The 18906-nt window shown below is 41.7% G+C and overlaps 1 protein-coding gene across 6 annotated transcripts in view; it reads right to left on the reverse strand.

The window, feature by feature from the left end:
- The window catches only part of LOC136443594 (uncharacterized), a 60168-nt gene that overhangs the window by 3041 nt on the left and 38221 nt on the right, over nt 1-18906 (reverse strand). For all 6 annotated transcript variants that reach the window (XM_066440884.1, XM_066440883.1, XM_066440889.1 and 3 more), the window contains 26 exons: nt 16188-16323; nt 15738-15817; nt 14909-15128; nt 14536-14621; nt 14136-14249; nt 13781-13867; nt 13473-13562; nt 12925-13116; nt 12465-12543; nt 12117-12268; nt 11568-11702; nt 10837-11121; nt 10184-10377; nt 9749-9885; nt 7544-7719; nt 6867-7241; nt 6385-6541; nt 5773-5979; nt 5125-5268; nt 4392-4594; nt 3797-3929; nt 3147-3367; nt 2358-2619; nt 1804-1941; nt 1345-1536; nt 149-972 (listed from right to left, as the gene is read on the reverse strand). In XM_066440884.1, coding sequence (XP_066296981.1) covers nt 149-972; nt 1345-1536; nt 1804-1941; nt 2358-2619; nt 3147-3367; nt 3797-3929; nt 4392-4594; nt 5125-5268; nt 5773-5979; nt 6385-6541; nt 6867-7241; nt 7544-7719; nt 9749-9885; nt 10184-10377; nt 10837-11121; nt 11568-11702; nt 12117-12268; nt 12465-12543; nt 12925-13116; nt 13473-13562; nt 13781-13867; nt 14136-14249; nt 14536-14621; nt 14909-15128; nt 15738-15817; nt 16188-16323 — 5019 coding nt within the window. The remainder of the gene's footprint in view (nt 1-148; nt 973-1344; nt 1537-1803; nt 1942-2357; nt 2620-3146; nt 3368-3796; nt 3930-4391; nt 4595-5124; nt 5269-5772; nt 5980-6384; nt 6542-6866; nt 7242-7543; nt 7720-9748; nt 9886-10183; nt 10378-10836; nt 11122-11567; nt 11703-12116; nt 12269-12464; nt 12544-12924; nt 13117-13472; nt 13563-13780; nt 13868-14135; nt 14250-14535; nt 14622-14908; nt 15129-15737; nt 15818-16187; nt 16324-18906) is intronic.

Consider the following 18906-nt stretch of genomic DNA (forward strand, 5'->3'; position numbering starts at 1 on the left):
TAATACAGGAAAATCATCTCATGTCATAAGTTTAACTTCGTAACTACAGACTAAGAGGCTATTCTGTCTGATTAAAACAGATACGGTCTGCATATCTCTAACTCCAGTACTCCTAGTGAAATAACGGTTACTAAATTTGATGATTAACCATAGTCTTTGGTTGTAGTGTTGCAGTGCTAGATCCTCCATGTCCTCCTGGTGCCGAGATTCCTCCCTCCTCATGACGATGTACATCTTCCAGTGGCGGAACACTTTCTTCTCCATGCTGCGGAGATGGTGCTTCTCTGCCGCACGCTGCCTGGCTGCTTCCGCCCACATACGGAACGACTCCCGTAGCCTTTCCTCTTCTCGTCTCCCGAGAAGCTGTTCTGCGATGGCGTTCCTTTCCTGGGACGTATTATACTGCTGTTGCCATGAGAGGAATGCTGACTGCATGTGGAGTCGGTTGGAGACGGCTCTGGCTTGTTCCGCTGCCTCAAGGAGTAATCGCTTCCTACGGACGACGTCCCGCCAGCCTAGTAGCGCCCTCCTCTGCAGCGTTGTTGTGGAGTGCTGGTTAACGTGTGTGAGGACGGCGGCTTGTGTTCGCCAGTGGTCAAAGACTGATCTTAGCGTTCTCTCTCCCAAAGCCCGCTCCAAAGCCCTCTTCCTTGCCTCCCTGTCTCTCTGCAGCTGTACACAGTGCCGCCAACTCTGGAATACGAGCCGTGCCATCCCCTTCTCCCTCTCCTCTCTAAACTGCTCGGCAGTCTCAACCGATACCTGCGCTGTCCTCCAGTCCTGAAGCATCCTCTTCTGTAAGGAGTGTTGCCGGAACTTGTCAGCGCGTGCCGACATTGCCAGATTCCTCCAGGCCTGGAAGGTGGTGTGGAGGGTGCGTGAGGTAGACTTGTGGGTCTGATAGGCCACGATAGCGTGGTGATGCTGGCGCAGCTTGTACTCATTCCTCCAGATATGGAAGGCCAAGGAGACCTGAAGCACACACAAAAATGATATTATTTCACTGATAACCGTTTTGAACATGTAGAACATTTTTACTTAGTAATTTGTTACAACATTTGTCCAATAAGCAGAAAAAAAGCTTCAGATAAATAGATTACAAAGACTTGAGAGGTACGATTCATCATTCTGTTCAATGTGTTTAGACTTAGATTCTATTAATCAAGCTTTCAAATCTGTATAGCTTTTCTTGTAAATGAGGTTTATCTTTGTAACAACAAATCCTGCTTTGGTCAAGCATGAATAATCTTTATACTTTGACCAAAAGTAAGATGGGATTCAGCTTTCACTTAACAAATCAGAAAAATCATCTGCTTCAGAAGAGGGAAACATGTAGACATGTACCTGCTGCAGCTTCTTACGACTCTGGAACTGCTTGGCCAGGTTCTTGTGGTAGACTCGAGCCCTGGCCACCTGCAGCCAGCTGTGGAAGGTCTTCTGCACCAGCACCTGTTGGAACAGCTGCTGCCCCAGCTGCACCTGCCTGTAGCTGGTCTGCCAGATGGCAAACGCTGCCTTCAGCTGTGTCTGTTGTTTCTGTATAGAACAGAAAAATATTATTAGAATTGATTAAAGACATCTAGGCTAAATTTACATGAATTTGGGGTAAGCAAGTCATATTGCATATCTATATTTGCTTACATATAAGAAGGTAAACCAATTAATATTTTTGCATGTTAAGCAAGTCAGATGTGGAGCGAAAAGCAATTCATCTACTGGTATCAAAAGCAAAGTGCTTTCAATGGGAAAGCCAATGAGCAACTGTCTTGCATACTTGTGTCTCTAAATCTGCATGTATCTAACCTGTTGAGAGTGCTGATTGGCCACTGCTTCCATGTCCTTGCACCATTGGGTCTTGTGGTGCCACAGCTGTGCATATCCCAGCAGCCTCTCCTTCCTCCGTTGGTTCTCCTCACACACCTGCTGCCACTTGGAAAACGTCTGGAACAAACAACAAATGAGTCAGACCCCTCAGTTTCATCCACACACAGCAAGGTGGCAAGGAAGTCTTGTTGTTAGGGCTGTTGACATAGAATCTTAAGGTTCTGTATTTAAATCCCTAGCACAGCTAGCAGGGCTCCAATGCTGTACCCTTGGTAAAGACACTCTACACCTATTTCCTCAGTTAAATCAGCTGAGTACCTAGTTTTGGTTAGGGTCATCCAAGTTTGAGGAGAGTCACACCTCAAGCTCAAGTACATTAAAGATCCAACCACACTGTCTTATCAAAAAGAGTAGTCAATCCCAGAGTGAGTGGATCAAACCTGACACCCCTAAAACAATGACAATTGTCATGAATGTTGAGAAAGAGGTTGAGCTGAAATTTTTTAACATACACAATTCTTTACATATCATACCTTTTGCAACAAGAAGGCTGCCCGGTGTTTCTTACACCTCCCTTCCAAGGCCTTCTGTCTCCACCAGTCAAAGGCAGCTTCCAGAGCTGCCTTGTCCTTACTCTTCCAGAGCTGGACCAGCGCTCTCTCCTGCCCCTGTCTGTTCCTCCAGTGGTGGAAGGATCCTGACACCAGCCTGTTCTTGTGCCGTTCCTGGAACTCTTGGACCTTACATCTCTCCTGGATGCGACTCTGGGTAACTTGCTGCCACGACAGGAAGCAACTATACGGGAAGAAGACAAGAAGAACGTTACTGTACGACAATTGTAACAGGTACATGCAACTTGTATACAAGTTACATCCATGGCAGTTGAGCTATTGCTAATAATATCTAACAATTCTAAGGAGCTTATCTACTTTTATCAATAAAGCCACTCTACTTTTGCACCCAAATGCTCTGATAGCTCATAAACATTATGTTGATAACAGTATGCTCTGTACATGGTGCATAAACAACTTTTGCTTTCTTTCTTTCATCTCTTTCTTTTATTCTCTCTTTCCCCTTTTCTTCCTTAATGCTTTAACATCTTCTTAAGATCTTCTATGACTAGAAGCAAATAGGCAACAGGCATTGTATCACCAAATGTACAAAAGATTGTATAGAATCAAAAGGACAATAAATGTGTCTAGACAATCATGCGTAGCAGAGTTCAAAACAAAAGAGCAAAGGCATTGTCTTGCCAATTATAAAGTTTCATACCTCTTCCTGAAACAATGCTCCAACTGAATATCATCAAAATAGTTCTTTACCTAGTGAGTAGTCCACTGTTAATGCTGGCCTTGATCCTCTGACTCAGCAGTGTCCTCATCCTCCAGGTACGGAAGGTTGTGTGCAGCCGGCTCCTCTGTTGTTTCTCCTGTAGTTCTAGTGTCCAGGCTCTGTGTACCCTCCTCTCCACAGCCCAGCATCTCCACTGTACCAGCACATCCTTCATCCTCTGTCTCACCGCCAGCAGGTGCTTCACCTCCACCTGATAGATGGTTAGGCCGTATTTTATTATGCTGCTTTTTCTAGATTGTATTCATTGCTTTGTTTATGATTTGTAGTCTCATGGAATGCCGTAATTCACTTCATCTTCATGGTAGTAAAACTTCACGGTGTAAGGAAAATGGACATTAACTTCATGGCGGCGGCAGGTGATTTACAGACCCGATGTGTGAAGGAATCATACATGTAATACAGTACAATTACAACAGGTTTTTCACGGTGATGATAAGTTCACAGTACAGAGGTGACCGTAAAAACAGTGAACCTAAAGTTACAGTGAAAGAAACAAGAATTACAGTATATGTTTTAAGTTCTGTAGTGTTTTATGTGTGGGACACGACACCAGCAATAGCTGCCTGTGTCCCACATGTATTGTACCATCGAAATTTAAAAAAAGTAAAAGTCAAGTCACCTGGTGTTTCTGCTGCAGGCGCAGGTTCCACAGCTGGAAGAAGTGGGTCCTGAGCGTGTGCTGTCTGAAGGCGTGGCACTTCTCTCTCCTGTTGGCCTGCTCACGTGCCACAGCCAGCCAGGCTTGGAAATGCCTATTGGATGGACAAGGAAAAAAATAGCTGACTATAGCATCATTCATGACAATAAGACATGTTTTTGACAAATGATAAAGCTTATTTGTTAATACATGTAGAAGTGGTAGTGGTATCCAAAAGTTGACTATACTGCTGCCCCTGGGTCCCCGACAAAGGGGTGGACAGCAGTCTGTCAACAAATATGGCCAAACCTTGTCAACTGTGTGTCAGGAGCTTAACTTAATATGAACTTTATGATCCTCTCATTGGAAAGCAGCTGTTTGCTTTGGTTAATTTGTAAAAGCTATAACTGAGAACTAACAATTTCACGGTGAGTTTTTCCTTTGTGTTGGAACAAAGCTCAAATTGCACAACTAAGAACTGTTATGATATCTTACATAATTTTGGATTTAGATCAATATAGGCAAATAGAACAGATTTCTCTTTCAATATTTCATATCATTCAAAAACCTATTTCACCTTTTGACGGTGACGTGCTGGTGGTATCGAGCCACCTGCTGCAGCTGTCGCGCCCGCCACACCCACACCTGGAAGCACTGCGCCGTGTTCTTCAGCCGGATGTCCTCCTGCACCTGCCGCGCCAGCCGGTCCAGCTGCTGGTTCTCGCTCATCACGCCCTGCCAGATCTCCACGATCTTCTGCAGGCGACGGAGGTCATTCGCCTGTGATACAAGCCACAGGGTTAGCTGATTACAATGACATATCATGAAACTACTACATGTAAGTATCTTTTAATAAAAGGTTCCTATGATTTTTGACAAAGCAGAAGTCATTAGATACCAGGTTATGTTAGCTGTATGAAAGATAGTGTTATGTAAGTCTGTGAATAGACCAATCCTACAGCCCTGCCCACCTCCGTTAAAAGTCAGGAACGCAAAACAAAAACATACATTGTCAAATGTATCTTATTGGCCTAACTGTTTTTCTCTAGGAAAAGTGGTACACTACTAACAGTAGTTCTTTTGTTGGTGGAAAAAGCACCAGTCAGAATTTCAAATTTTTGCTATTGTACTGAGCATCTATACTACATGACGTATCATATTCTAATGAAAGTCAACTTGTTTCCTGGTTGGTTCATTCTTAAGTTTATTCTGCAGTTCGTTTGTAGGGAATTGCACTTATTCTATAATCTTATGTGAGAATTATTTATTCACAATACTGATATTTTCTTGGTAGTGTCTTTGTTGCTAACCTTGTTTTTCCATGTACAGAAGGCCCTCCACACCAGTGTGTCCTGTGCATGCCTGTCGGCAACTCTCCTCTTCTGTGCCTTTCTCCTTCTGTAGGATGTGTACTGTAACCAGGCACGTAGGGAGCCCGACAACACTACAGTCTCCTGTGTGTGGAACGAATTAACGTTGTCAATCATGTGTTATAGACTGAAGTGCTTCCAAAATAATACATCAAGCATACACAGTAGTGAAACAACAACAGATGTACCTGTAAGCATACACAATGTATGAATTTCGATACCTGATTTGCTTGTTTTCATTTACTTTGAAAGTTTGTTTTGTGAGAAAGAAAGCTGGTATAAAAGTCTAAATCATTAAATGTAAAAGACCTTTGCCTATATTATGGTTTAAGTAAACATTGAGTCATCACACTGTATTATCCCTTTTTTTTTATTCCCTAATCTTAGAGAAGCTCCCTTATCCAGAATGGCGATGTATGTACAATGTCAAGAACCCAAAGACACAAAAAAGAGTAGGGGTCACCCAGAGTGCTTGGCCAAAAACGCAAGCCGTAGGGAAGCCACCTTGCACTACCACTATCTACTTGAAAAAACATCATGCTTTGCCTCAACTGAGGATAATAAAAAAAAAAGACAAACCATCCTTACCCTGTGAGCGTGTGCCTTGAGAGAGTTGTTGGTGCTGCGTCTCCACTCCCTGAAGGCATGTTTGAGGCAGATCTGTGCACAGCGCTGCTGGAGCTGGCCTGCCTTCTGTCTCAGCTCTTTCTGTTGCCTCACAAACTCCTTCCACTGGGAAAAGGCGACGCTCACCGGCCAGTGACGCCAGCGAAGGATGGCTGACGTCAGGAAGTCCTGAATAAAAACAGTTTTGGTTTCAAGTTATTAAGTGACATAATAAGGCAATAAAAACAAGCAGTAAACTCAACATACTCAAAACTAAAATGTGCATACAAACTATAACCTGCAGTAAAAAATATTATAGAGGAGCCCCTTTAAAACAATGCAAGTTTCAATACATTTCAGTTTTGTTTTTAATTTTGGTCAGATCTTTGTATGCAAGAACACCTTCATGTATAATTCCACATATTAACAGTAAAATGAAACTAAAATCGTCTTCTTTCTTTATGCATTTTCCAAATCAAAGTTAGGCCTATCATTACATTTGATAAAGCCAAAATAAGACAACTGTACACTAATGATCATACATTCATACACACAACATCATCAGAATGTACTCAGATTATGTTATTACCCTACCTGAAGGTAAGAACAAGGGATCTCTACTCCCACGGACTCTGACCAGCCACTGAGGGTGGACTCTGTCGACTGGCTGGTTCTCCGACGGGGCCAGCCAGCTGGAACTAACGACGAGCAGCTTTCTTCACTCGAGCTCACGTCAGCATCCCACGCATGGCTGTGAAGTAGGGGTAAACAATTTATGTGGTTACTACCTATAACTAGTAACCACTTTAGTCATGTAACAAAAATTGACGTCTGTACAAGCTGAATCAGTAGTATAATCATGTTCTTATAATCTGTATTTCTTTCTTGACAACTGAATTACAAATTAATCCAAACAATTTCATTGGCATTCAAAATAGATGAAGTTTAATGTTACTTGAAGCATGTCATCTAATCACAACAATGGTATGTGTGTACAAAAAACAACATAGAAACAGAAAACACTGTTAACTCTTAAAGCGACAGACTGAAAAGCTGCCACAGTACAAGACACGTACCACTGAGGAAAGCGGTGGAAACTGGAGCGTGCGTCGCTGGACTCAGAAGACGGGTCTGTGGTGAGCGAGGGTCTCTTCCCGCTGTGGAAACCGCTGCTGTTGTTGGACAACTCTGGAGCCACGGCGCCATGGAAACCGGCGCTGCTGTTGGTGGACCACTGCGGCGCCGTGGTGTTGCTATGGAAACCGCTGCTCTCGTAGGAGGAGACCTGGGAGGCGGTGGACTCCTGGTCGCTGCTGGGGACGGAGGACTGGATGTTGAGGAGGGACTGGTTGAACTGCTCCACGGACCGGCGGAACGACTCCTTGGAGTGGAGGTTCCAGGAACGGAGCATGTGGCGGAGGTAGTCCTCCTCCCTCGTGTCACGGAATTCCCTGGGGACAAAGGTCAAGACTTAGGAGTCCAATTCCACCAATACATAATTTCAACTGTAGTGCTTGAACAAAACTGTTTCAAGCATTTATAATCTGCATGTGATACACTTAAACAAAATGTATGTTCCTTGCTGTTTTCAAGTAGATACAATATACAATAAAATAATTTCTTAACTATCAAGAATGGACACAACAACAGTGCCTGTCACAGATACATTTGAGGCTCTTCAAAAGTTACAAAATAGACTGTCAGCAATAGCCAGCCAACACTGCTAGCACGGACAAGTAAACTGTTTGCTTACTTTGCGACCTGTTGTGCCTTGAGTCTCTCCTTCCACTGTGACAGAGCCCACCTGAGCAGCAGTTCAGCCCTCTGTTCCTGCAGCATGTCGGCAGACTGGGCCTGGGACTTCTTCTGTCCTGCTACATACTGCTGCCAGTGGCTCAGGGCATTGGACAGCAGCACACGGGCACGGGCCTGAGGAAAATCAACACAAGTTAGGAGTTAGAGCTGTTGGAAGCTACAGAAAACACACCAGGGATCTAGTCATCCTGAAATCATTTTCCAAGATCCCAATTCATTGACGAAAAGATCCTTCATAGAATCAGTTTTTCTGTCATCGAGTACAAGTTTGTCATTTTATTCAAATGTGGACATTACTACCGTATTTCTTCTAATAAAGGACGCACCCCAAATAAAGTGCGCACCCCCGATTTGGGCTTCACCGCAACCCCAATCACGCCAGCTGAGATACTTCACAGAAAAACCTTAATAAAGTGCGCACCCCCGATCTGCCTAATCTCCAAGCAGATCCACACCGGGCGCGAAAATCGTAGTATGCTAGCCAGAGAAGGTCCAGTCAGCCAGAGAGCCTACCGGGCTATTGGACCCTCTCTGGCTGACTGGACCTTCTCTGGCTAGCATACTACGATTTTCGCGCCCGGTGTGGATCTGCTTGGAGATTACGATCTGCCGCCGTCGCTCGGCGCGTCTCCAAGATGTGACCACGCCCCGGTATTCGGCACGCTATGAAGTCCTGGTGTCTTTCTTAATCGTTCCATTTTCAAGGAACTTTCGGGAAAACATTACCATTATTTGGGGCCAACACTAACCCTCTACTCCGCTCAAATAATTTTTGAGTAAAAAGTTTTGAAGTTTAAACGTCACGCTGAGAACCTCGCGCCAGGATATCTGACAAACTTCCTTGATATTGAAGGACCAGACGACGATCCGCTTGATTTCTACCGGGCTAGCCAAAGACAAACGTGTAAAACTCATTTTGAGATAAAATAAAAGTTCGTCTCTCGGCATAATGCCGCAAAATACAGCGTTGCATTGACAAATCATTTCATTTCGCCGATCCCCCGCCGCCATATTGTTTAAATTCTGCTGCCCCAAGATGCATTTCGCGTGTTACGTAATCATCATCACATGATCGCATTACGCGTCTCTGATTGGTTGCTGCTGCAGCTAAGGCGGGAATATTGCAGACGAAGTGCATCATGGGGCAGCAGAATCGCGGTCCAGGTTTTTTCTTTGTCTGAAATGTTACACATGAAAACGCAATAAAAACACGGTTTTATCGACTACATAGCAACATTATGGTGAAGAAAATGCAAAACCAAAAGATGTTTTCGGGAAAGCATACATTTATTTGCGGATTGATGGTGGCTTTTGCGTAATTTTAGCGATCAATGAACCCGGAAGTGTGCCGAAAGCGGCGTGGGTTTTCGCATTTTATCCGTCAAAACAAAAACAAAACTCCCACTGAAGCGAACTCTGGAACATTTCAGATTCTAGCTATTACGTTTTTGATAAATAATATCTACAGATTCGCACGATGTGCCCATATTTGCAGCCGTGTGGGTGGTTAGGAAATTATTGACGTCGCAAGCGGCGTAGTACAAGCGGCGTGGGTTACGAAATTATGGCCGGCCCGACACACTGAAATAGTCGCGCGGTTGAAAACACCCAGCGTTATTTGGTCTCATAATTTGATATTTGATATTGCTAAATCAACTAAATTTATATATAGAATACCTTTTAAAAAATATACGTATGATGTAGCATCGTTATCTTGTAAACATAAGAACATGAATAAGAACAGAACATGCATAAATTATCGTTGCGTGTCGGCGAAGTGACGGGGCTAGCCTGCTTGGGTAATAATCGGTGACTTCCTGACTTACGTCGCGACTTTTCTCGAGAGAAAACCTAAATAAAGTGCGCACCCCGACTTTGGCTCTGACCTGAAGCCTCATCTTGAAGGTTGAAATGTAAAAAAAGTGCGTCCTTTATTAGAAGAAATACGGTAATGTCATTGTCCACCGATCTTTGTCTATCAAGGTTAGCAGAATGGTCTTCAATTTCTAAGACTGACCAAACTGATGTCACTGACGAAAAACAGCGGATGCTGTCAGAAACGTTTGACTGTTCCCAAACCTTATCCAGATGCTTAAGTAATTGTTACCTTGCGCAATAGAACAGTAAGTGTTGTTTTCCTTACCATGTTGCCATGTTCCACCTCCCTCTGTAGTTCCCTGAGCTGAGCCTGTTGCTGCCAGTGTAAGAACCTCCTCTTCAGAGCTTGGGCCTTGTGTTGTATCTCCTTTTCTTCCAACTCATGCTTCCTCTCAACAACCCCTACATATCAAAACAATAACTTGAGCTACATAAAGAACACTGAAAAGAAGTATACTGTACAATATCTATCATTCAACAGAGACAAACTATGGAGGACTGTACATATATTTGGTCTAAATCGTTGGTGCATTTTTTTTCGGTTGATACACAAATGTTTTATCTTTTGCAGCATATTTATCAACTTTATTTCAGCAAGTAATACTCTCTATCAAAAAAAATCCTCAAAAGCCAACTCCTGTGAAAAGGACAGAACTATGACAGGAAAGGGCAGCAAAGGAAAAAGAAATATGCCACTCACCCCTCCATCCTTGGAAGGCCCTTCTGGCTTTAGACATGTCCAGTTTGGTTTCTGCTGCCTGTTGTTTCTGGTGGAGGTTGACCCGTTGGTGCCAGTGGGAGAACGCTACGTAGAGCTGCTGACGTCGGAAACACTCCAGGCTCGCCTGGCATCGCTGCTTCCGCAGAACCACCCATCTCCACGCATCCCAGTATCTGTCAATCAATCAATCAATCAATCAATCAATCAATCAAACAAACAAACAAACAAATAGCAGTTTTATAACAGCAACTACATACTATAACACAAATGCGGAAGTGGTGTCAAAGCATTAACTTGTAACATGAAAACTTTATTTGACACTGGCTTCAGTGGAATGAAAGTTGCTGCAGTGTACATCTTGGCAGCTAGGTGGCATGCATGATAAACTGCAATTTATGCTGGGATTCATTATCAGATCACTATCACTGTTTCATGCTTGTCCACAAAATGGAGAAATATCTTCTTTCAATAACCATAAATTTTCAGGCTGGAAGTTAAAATATGGAGTGTTGTTGCGGTGTAATTTTGATATTCTATTGAACTTGACACATGTACACTACATGTAAATCTCTTCATGATGACACCTAAAATCAACAAAGGACAATCATAAACCTAAGAGATTTCTTTCTTACCTAACAATCTCCCTCCTCTTCCTCCTGGCAGCCAGAGGAGCGATGGTTTGTGTCTCCTGGTTGAGGATCCTCCAGGCGGTGAACATGCGGTGGAGCCTGTTCTTCTGCACCACCTGCCTGGCCATGTCCACCCTCAGCCGGTCATGGTCAGCCACTCGCTTAGCCAACACCCAGGCGCTGAAGGCTGCTCTGGTCACCCTGTGGTCCCGGAGAGGCTGCGTCCTGACTAACAACACCTCCAGGTGTTTCCTATGCACCACGTATCTCCACTTCTGTATGGCTTTTCTGTAGATGTAGATTGGAGTCAGTTGTTAGAGGGAAGCTAAACTCAAAATCGAAAAGCCTAGACAGACTACTAGTACATGTGTATACAATGAACTAATTCATATTAAACATACCCCAAAGTCAAGTTCTCACTTGTTTTACATACGTCTGTCATAGTTCAGGGCTCTTCCACCATTTAAAACTCACGCCGTGCTGACGGCCACCTGACTGACTGATTGGCCAATGTTGGGAATGTCTTCAAGAAAAGCCAGCAGCAAATTTTTTCATAAGTTATTAAGTATTCAATCTAACAAAATTAATACATCTACTTAATATTTTACTGTAATGTTTGTTTTCTACATTGTATATCAGTCTGTATATTAAAATCTGTATACCACCACAATATACCGCAATCAAATCCGAATGAAAATCTATACCAGGTTCTTTGTGGATTTATTCTGTCTTACCTGACACACTTGAGAGACCACATGTCCCTGGCTTGTTGGTGGGACAGTCTGGACTGAAACTGTGCTCTCCAGTGATTCAGGATCATCAGCTTCAGTCTGTGCTGTCTCTTGTCACAGGTAACTTGCATCTTTGTCCTGTAAAATGAAGTCATCTTATAAATACACTCGGTTGTAAACATTATGTTATTTAGCAGTTCCAGGACTGAAGATTTTCTTTTGTTCTGAAACAAAAGCACAATGTTCATACCTCAGCATGAAACTTTTGCAGTTGTTTTACTATAGAGCATGTCTCCCTGGTAATATTTAATGACTATTACAGTAACAGTACAGCAGAATTGTTTCAACTGTGAATTTAAAATACCTCATTTTCCCTACTACCATGAAAAAAACCCACCACAAAAGTAACTGAATCCACATTAATTTTACAACAAAATGCCTCACAAAAAAAAGGTTTTTAAAACACACACGTGTATTACACAGACTGGCCATTTAACGATCAGTGTCCTACTGCACTGATATGAAATATCATATAATGACGAGAGAACTTACTTGAGGTCTACCCTATACTGCACATGTTCCCTCCATGCTGAGAAGGATCTCTTCAGCACCAGTTGATGCAACACACCACAGGCCTGCTCACGGCCCTCACGCAACTGTTTGGTACGAGACAGCCAACTGTACAGCACTCTTCTCTTCAGCGACTAGAGAAAACATGTTCAACAATTAACTATCTAGTAAAATGACTTTTCAATAACACTATTGTACTATGTTCTCCATGCAGTTTTCCCCAGATGTGTAGCTGTAGATTCTGTATCAAATGTGTGTATAAAAATTGCAAGAGGATAACAGACAGATTTCTATTTAAAATTTGGCCAATAGGAAAATAGTGAATTGTACCTTTCTAGCCATGGAGTCAGTGATTCGTCTGTACATGAGGTTTCTCTTCCACCGTAACTGCCATACTTGGAGGGCTCGTCTATTGGAAAAAGAAATAAAATGGTTACGTTGATGGATCTGCTCTTAAAGTGGGAGAAATAACGACAGAATTAGCATTAAATCTGGCATTATCAAGGGCACAGATATAACTGCAGACAAGTACATGTAGCTCTACAAAACAGGGGGGATGGAAGAAAAAGACACAAAAGAAGGATTTCAAAGCAAGCCAAAAGGAAGCAATGAAGCAAAGAAAATTAAAGGAAAGCAGACAGGAGGGGGTAAAAATAAGCATGAGGCGGGATGAAAAAGAGCTGTACAGTTGTGGAAGCTCCTACATGTTTGTTTGTTTGTGCCTGTATTTACACTTGAAATTGCTCTATTGGCCATCAGGGCCGCTTTTCACAGAGGTCGAGTTGTGTACCTGACATGTTCCTGTTGTTTCCTGCGCTGTACCCTGGCAGCCTTGAGCTCCTGTCTCCACCTCCTGAAGCAGCCCCTGGTCAGGGCCAGGCGGTAGTGCTCCTTACACAGGCTGACTTCTCGCACGTTCTGCACCTTGGCTACCTGTGTGTGCTGTCTCCACTGGAGGAAGGACTGGACTAGCACTACATGGCTGAACATGGTAGGGAGGAGAGGGATCAAGTCAGTCATGGGGACATTAAATTTAACACTACAGTTCTTCATATCATACACAAAAGTGCAGTGCATAATAAGGCAAGTTCTGTTTAAAACAGAACATATACACATGCTCATCAAGGTTATATTGGATCTCCTTATGAAATAGTTTTCTACAAGACAACTTTTTGCATCTTGGCAAAGTAAGCAATCTGCAAAGTATAATTTCTGTCTTCAGCAAAACAGGGTATACCACAGTGGTCAAACTGTGATTTCTGTTTTCTTGACAATCTACAAATGCTGAATATAAGCATATTAACAATAAAGCTTTGTTTGTATTTGATATATTTGTACCTTCTGTGGTTTCTTGCTATCTGGTACTTGACCTGCATGGCTTTCATGTGTTCAAATGTCTTCTTCTGAAGTCTCTCCTCATAGTGAATTCTGTCATGAGAAGAATAAAAATATAAATAATCATGAAACATTCACTATTCTCAACACTCAAGAGCTTGAATGCAGAGATGAAAATGTTTGGATATAGATTGATAAATAAATATATATATGAACGGCTGCTAAGTCCTGAACAAGGTAACTCTGAAACAAGTCAGTATTCGTCTATTTATTATGAAACTTCCCAACAGTATTGCATTAAGTGTGATCACCTGGCTAGGTCGTTCTGCCTGTCCTTGACTATTCTCTGTGCAGAGTACATCCTCCAGCTGTGCCAACACTTGGTAAGCAGTGTCACTCTGGTGATGAAAAACAGGCATATCATCAATACTTAATAAATATGAATGAACTGAATTGAAAATACAACATTCGGGCCCAAATTATTGTGTAAGACATGCAATGACGTGTCAAATTTTCCAGGTTAACAAAGCGTTCAAAAATGCATTTCTTCCATTAGAACAACTTTTTTTAGTCAATTCTAAATGATATTCTTCTTTCCAAATATATTTTTTAGCCTTTCCCCCACCACCCTTCCTAGTCCGTTGCAATCGGTTAAATTGTACTTACTTGAAGTGTAGTCTGGCCACAGCAGATTTCTGCATAGTTTGAAGCAGACCCTTCCATGATCGGTAGGTACGGGACAGGAGTCTCTGGTCCGCCATGTGAACCATTGCCTTCAACCTGCAAACAGGGCAAAATTGTTAATCATCTCTAATCAACAAGTAGCAACTACAAAATTCAAACTATAGCTTTTCAAACAACATGTCTTCTGAATATTCTCAAATTAAACTTTTTAAACAGAAGACGGGGTGATACTTAATATGAAAATCACATTCCTTACTTACTTTGTCAAAATGTGTTGAGTATTGGTTTATTGTTGAATTAAACACCTTCATACTTTGGGAGTAGGCTTTTAACATGTTTATGTACTTAGTAGTTTAAAGTAAATCAAAGCATCTCAACCGACCTCTCAGATTCAGACTTGTACTGCTGCCACTGCTCAAATGCATTCTTCATGATCTCCTTCTGTTTGGACAAGTGTCCTTCTCTCCACTGTATATACAGATAAAGATATGTATAGTCATGTCATGAACTTGACAATGTGACACACAGTACGATAATCAAAGTGAACTACATTTCATAGGCATACTGGACTGTGCTCATTCAACAGGCAGTAAAAAAAATCTATAATCAGTAGTTGATACCAATACATATCAGAAGTTGTTGTTTATTTCTTGCATTGGTCAATTTCTAATTCTTTAACAAATGTTAACATGATGACATGGCAGACTTAAAAGGTGTAGCTCTACTTTAACGTTGAGAATAAATTTCTTTCATACCGTCATCCAAGCTCGGACCAGCACTTTACTGTCCCTCCTTCGACTGATAGCTCCTGACAGCGCCCTCTGCTGCTGCACAGCAAACTGCAGCCCATGTAGACCCTTCCTCAGCAGGTGTCTATGGCACAACTCTTCTGCTGCCTGTCTCTGCTGCACCAGGTGGTGTCTCCAGGAAGTCAGGCACTTGGAAAGTATGCTTAGTCTCCAAAATTGCACAGCTCTGGAAGTGTATACAACAATCATAAGGCTTTGCACTTGTTGGTATTGTAAAACTACATATACTAGTAGGTCAAAGATTGACTGGTTTGTCTGTCTTCTAAAATTAATCAATAATGATTTTCTGAAAACATTCTGCATCATCTACTCTATGAAACAAAGCCATTGGCAATTACATGTATGTGTCAATATGCATCTATTATACACAATGTGACAAGAAGACTTTGTGTGTAATATCGTATATACATGTACTGCAAAACTGCAGTACCATGTCTGACATCTAGGCGGAGCTGTTGAACACTAGTACTGCAGGTGGTTTTTAGTTTGCGGTTGAGGAAACAAGGGAGTAGGCAGTGGTTTTTAGTTTGCGGTGTAAACAAGGGGGTATAGGCGGGCAGAAAATAGAACAAGTATTTTCGATGTGGTTTAAGTTAGCAGTGAAGAGGTTACCACAAATCACCACGAAAATTTCAACAATCACAGTAATTCCTTTGTCAAAACTGCATGCATGAACCTGGCCATCATTTTCATCTATCAACTTTGTACCAACGTGGTGCAACAATGTAAGAACAAAATGCTGTCAGGGATAAGGACCCTGTTACATGTTTCTTACCTTTGCAACTTATAGGCCTCCTCTTGTCTCAACAACCTCTGTAATCTAACATGCAGCCTCCATCGTCTAAAGCACCTTGCCTATAAAAATACAGGTAGTGTTAGCCAAGACTTACCAACAAAGCATCTCTACCTTTACTGCACAACATACTGGCACGATAACAGCAAACCTCCACAATCCGCTATTTACATCCATCTTTTTCCATCAAAGGTTAGCAGTTGTCACTGATGTTTTCTTGTTAAATCTTAAAACCATACATACAAATAAGCTCACTTTCAATTGCTACCATGTACGAACACTATATTTGTTACTACAAACAAGTTGTTATTTGCAAGATTGCAAAATAATCCTATCCTCCAATGGCTTTAGTATTACTTTCTACATATATGTCCATCAGAATCTATATTGATATCAAAAGAAAAGGTTTCTTCACAAAGGATGAGTCCTTACCTTGATGAGAACCTGTTCTCGGACCTCAGGGTCTACACCCTGCAGTGACTCCATGAGCCTGATGGTCCATAGTGCGGAGGACGCTCGCCGTATGCTCGGCAGCTGTCTGCTATGGAAGGCACCATCAAGGCCATGTCTGTAGAGGAGTCAGATTAAATACGTCAGGGCACAGGTGTGGGTACCAACGTCAAACCTTTTACAGTCTTAAGACAAAAAACACCCAGCAATAGACAAAATCTTCAAAGTGGCGCAACAGAATACATGTAAAGACCAGCATCATACAAAGTCTGCTGTTCAACTGGAATTACAGAATCTGATATATCTGCACACACACAGAGCATACGTATTAGCAGTTACGCCTTATGGTGATAAAAAGCTGCACAGAAGCCTCGCTCTAAGTCTACAAACACAGATCACATTCCGCAGGGATCAGCTGAAAGGGGTAGCCAGATCCCCTTGTTACTGCCACTAATGTGGAAAGGATTTAACCCGGCCCTCTCCTATCTATAGCTTGTTGATCTAGAGGATCAACAAAAAACAAACTCTGCCAATTCCCCTGCGTGTGTTTGTTGTTCTGATTGAAGATTTAATACTTCCCAATGCAAATGCTACATTTTCGGACAGTTTGACAGTTTTCTTGAGAATATACAATGTAGATTCTCCCCTTCAACATCTGAGGCATTAGTTATAAGTAGAAGGTGATGGTAGAGGCAACTGAAAACTACCTTAACTAGGGCACATAAGGTGAAACAACAAAGAGCTCTCTCGTTTCTACATGGCAACTTTTCCAACTGAAACATACGTACAAAGTTTTAAACTTTCAAAAAACACATCAATTCTACCTGCTTCAGTAGTCTCTACAATGGGTATAAAAATACTCTAGATCACCTGACCGCAACTACAGCGCTGGAAAGTTGTTACTAATGGCCAGAGAATGAAGACACAACTCCAAGCGTGTCTGTATACCTGTCTGTGTTGCTATAGCAACCAAACCGCTGCACTGTCGGTAATACCTCCTTAGGGCACTTCTGACCTATCGTGTGGATAACCGACCACATAAAATCACAACACTTTTCAAAACAGTTGTTGTTATTGCACCAGCTGCTGTTGTTGTTGTCAGTATATAGCAAACTTTACCGTTGTGTGGCTTAGTTGTCTTGTTTTAATAACAATTTGTTTTAAAGATAACTACCAGGGTTCAACATGTATACTAAAGCAATTCAGAATCCGAATAAATAAAATATGACGATAAGTTAAGCACTAAAATATGTATTACAGGTAGTCAGTATTAGTATTGACAGCCCAACAAAGAAACAGTTAATGCTCGTTGAATTCCCTTTCTCGGAATATTGGTTTGAACAGTTTCACCCTGATCTGGATTTCAGGAATGCTTTGAATACATCTTTGATTACATGCCACATTTTTTGCCCTATTTGGGATGCTTTGAAACACCTCAGCATGGGTCTCAGGTCTCCCTAAACACCTAATCCTATAACTACCCAGTTTAATCAGTCCTGAGATAAGGGTATGTCTGATCTAATGTCCGCTGCGAAATAGCAGAGTCAGGCCCTTTGAATGAAATATATCAAGCACTGGCTGGCCATAAGTGTTCTTTTCTATTCTTTAGTTATAAAGTTAGCATTTGGACCATACATGTGCTAAACAAGTACATGTAATACCACCTAATGTTTCTACAGATCTCAGCCAACAAGAAATGAATACTAGGACCTGAGAGGAAACAATACAGAGGTCCTGAGGGTCTGAATTACTGTGGACTAAATTACTGTCTCCTCATCATACCACCTGCTAACCACAGCCTTAACTCTTTCATACAACAAAGGCAGAAATTCTGATGTGCCCCTTTTGAATAAGTGATAGTCCAAACTTTGTAATTTGATAGACAATGAAGACTTTATCAACAGGATGAGGAATTTTCTGCAAGACTACACACTCTGTCAGTTAGTAATGATATGAAAGGGTCAACATTTTACTTGCTACTCAGAAGCTTCTTGTCACACATTAGAGGCAAAAGTGATGTACAATTTGTGGCACAACTGTCGCATAAAAACTTATCAAACAATACTGTAAACACATCTGACGGCATTTGTCTCTTGACAATTGGTTTAACCCTTAATTGGCACCTTTCAAAGGAGCAGGGGTGAAAACATTTCAAACCATAGACAATTGCCGACCATTCTTGAATGAATGTCTATTTGGAGTGAGTGATAATGATCATGAGAAGCTGAGTTTAGTCAGGTTCGACACACAACACGCCTCTCTTACACAAACATCTATCCTTTTCATCCACTTTCAAACCCAATCACAGCTTTTAACAAATATCTAGTATGTTCAGTCATTGTAGGATTCAGCTAATAATAATGCGCCGGTACGCACAAATCTACCTGCAACAAAATAATGGTTGTCAAATCAATCTGATTCATTGTAATGAATTCCAATTACTGTTGACAAACTTTCAGGAGTTTGACAGCTTATTTCAATGCTACTATGATGGACAAATAAACCTATTTGCTTTGGCCCGACAATTATGGGGCAACGGTGTATTTACTTGTCCTTTTAACAACTGCTGTGATCGACTTTAAAATTTCATTAGTCATTACTCTATGCTACTCAAAATGCTACTAAAAGAGTCATAAAATTATTTCTATATTACTAATTAGGAATAAATAAAGGACTGAGTAAGGATAAAAGAAATTTGGCT

Source organism: Branchiostoma lanceolatum, chromosome 10 (assembly GCF_035083965.1).
Source record: "Branchiostoma lanceolatum isolate klBraLanc5 chromosome 10, klBraLanc5.hap2, whole genome shotgun sequence".
In the NCBI taxonomy this organism is placed as follows: Eukaryota; Metazoa; Chordata; class Leptocardii; order Amphioxiformes; family Branchiostomatidae; genus Branchiostoma; species Branchiostoma lanceolatum.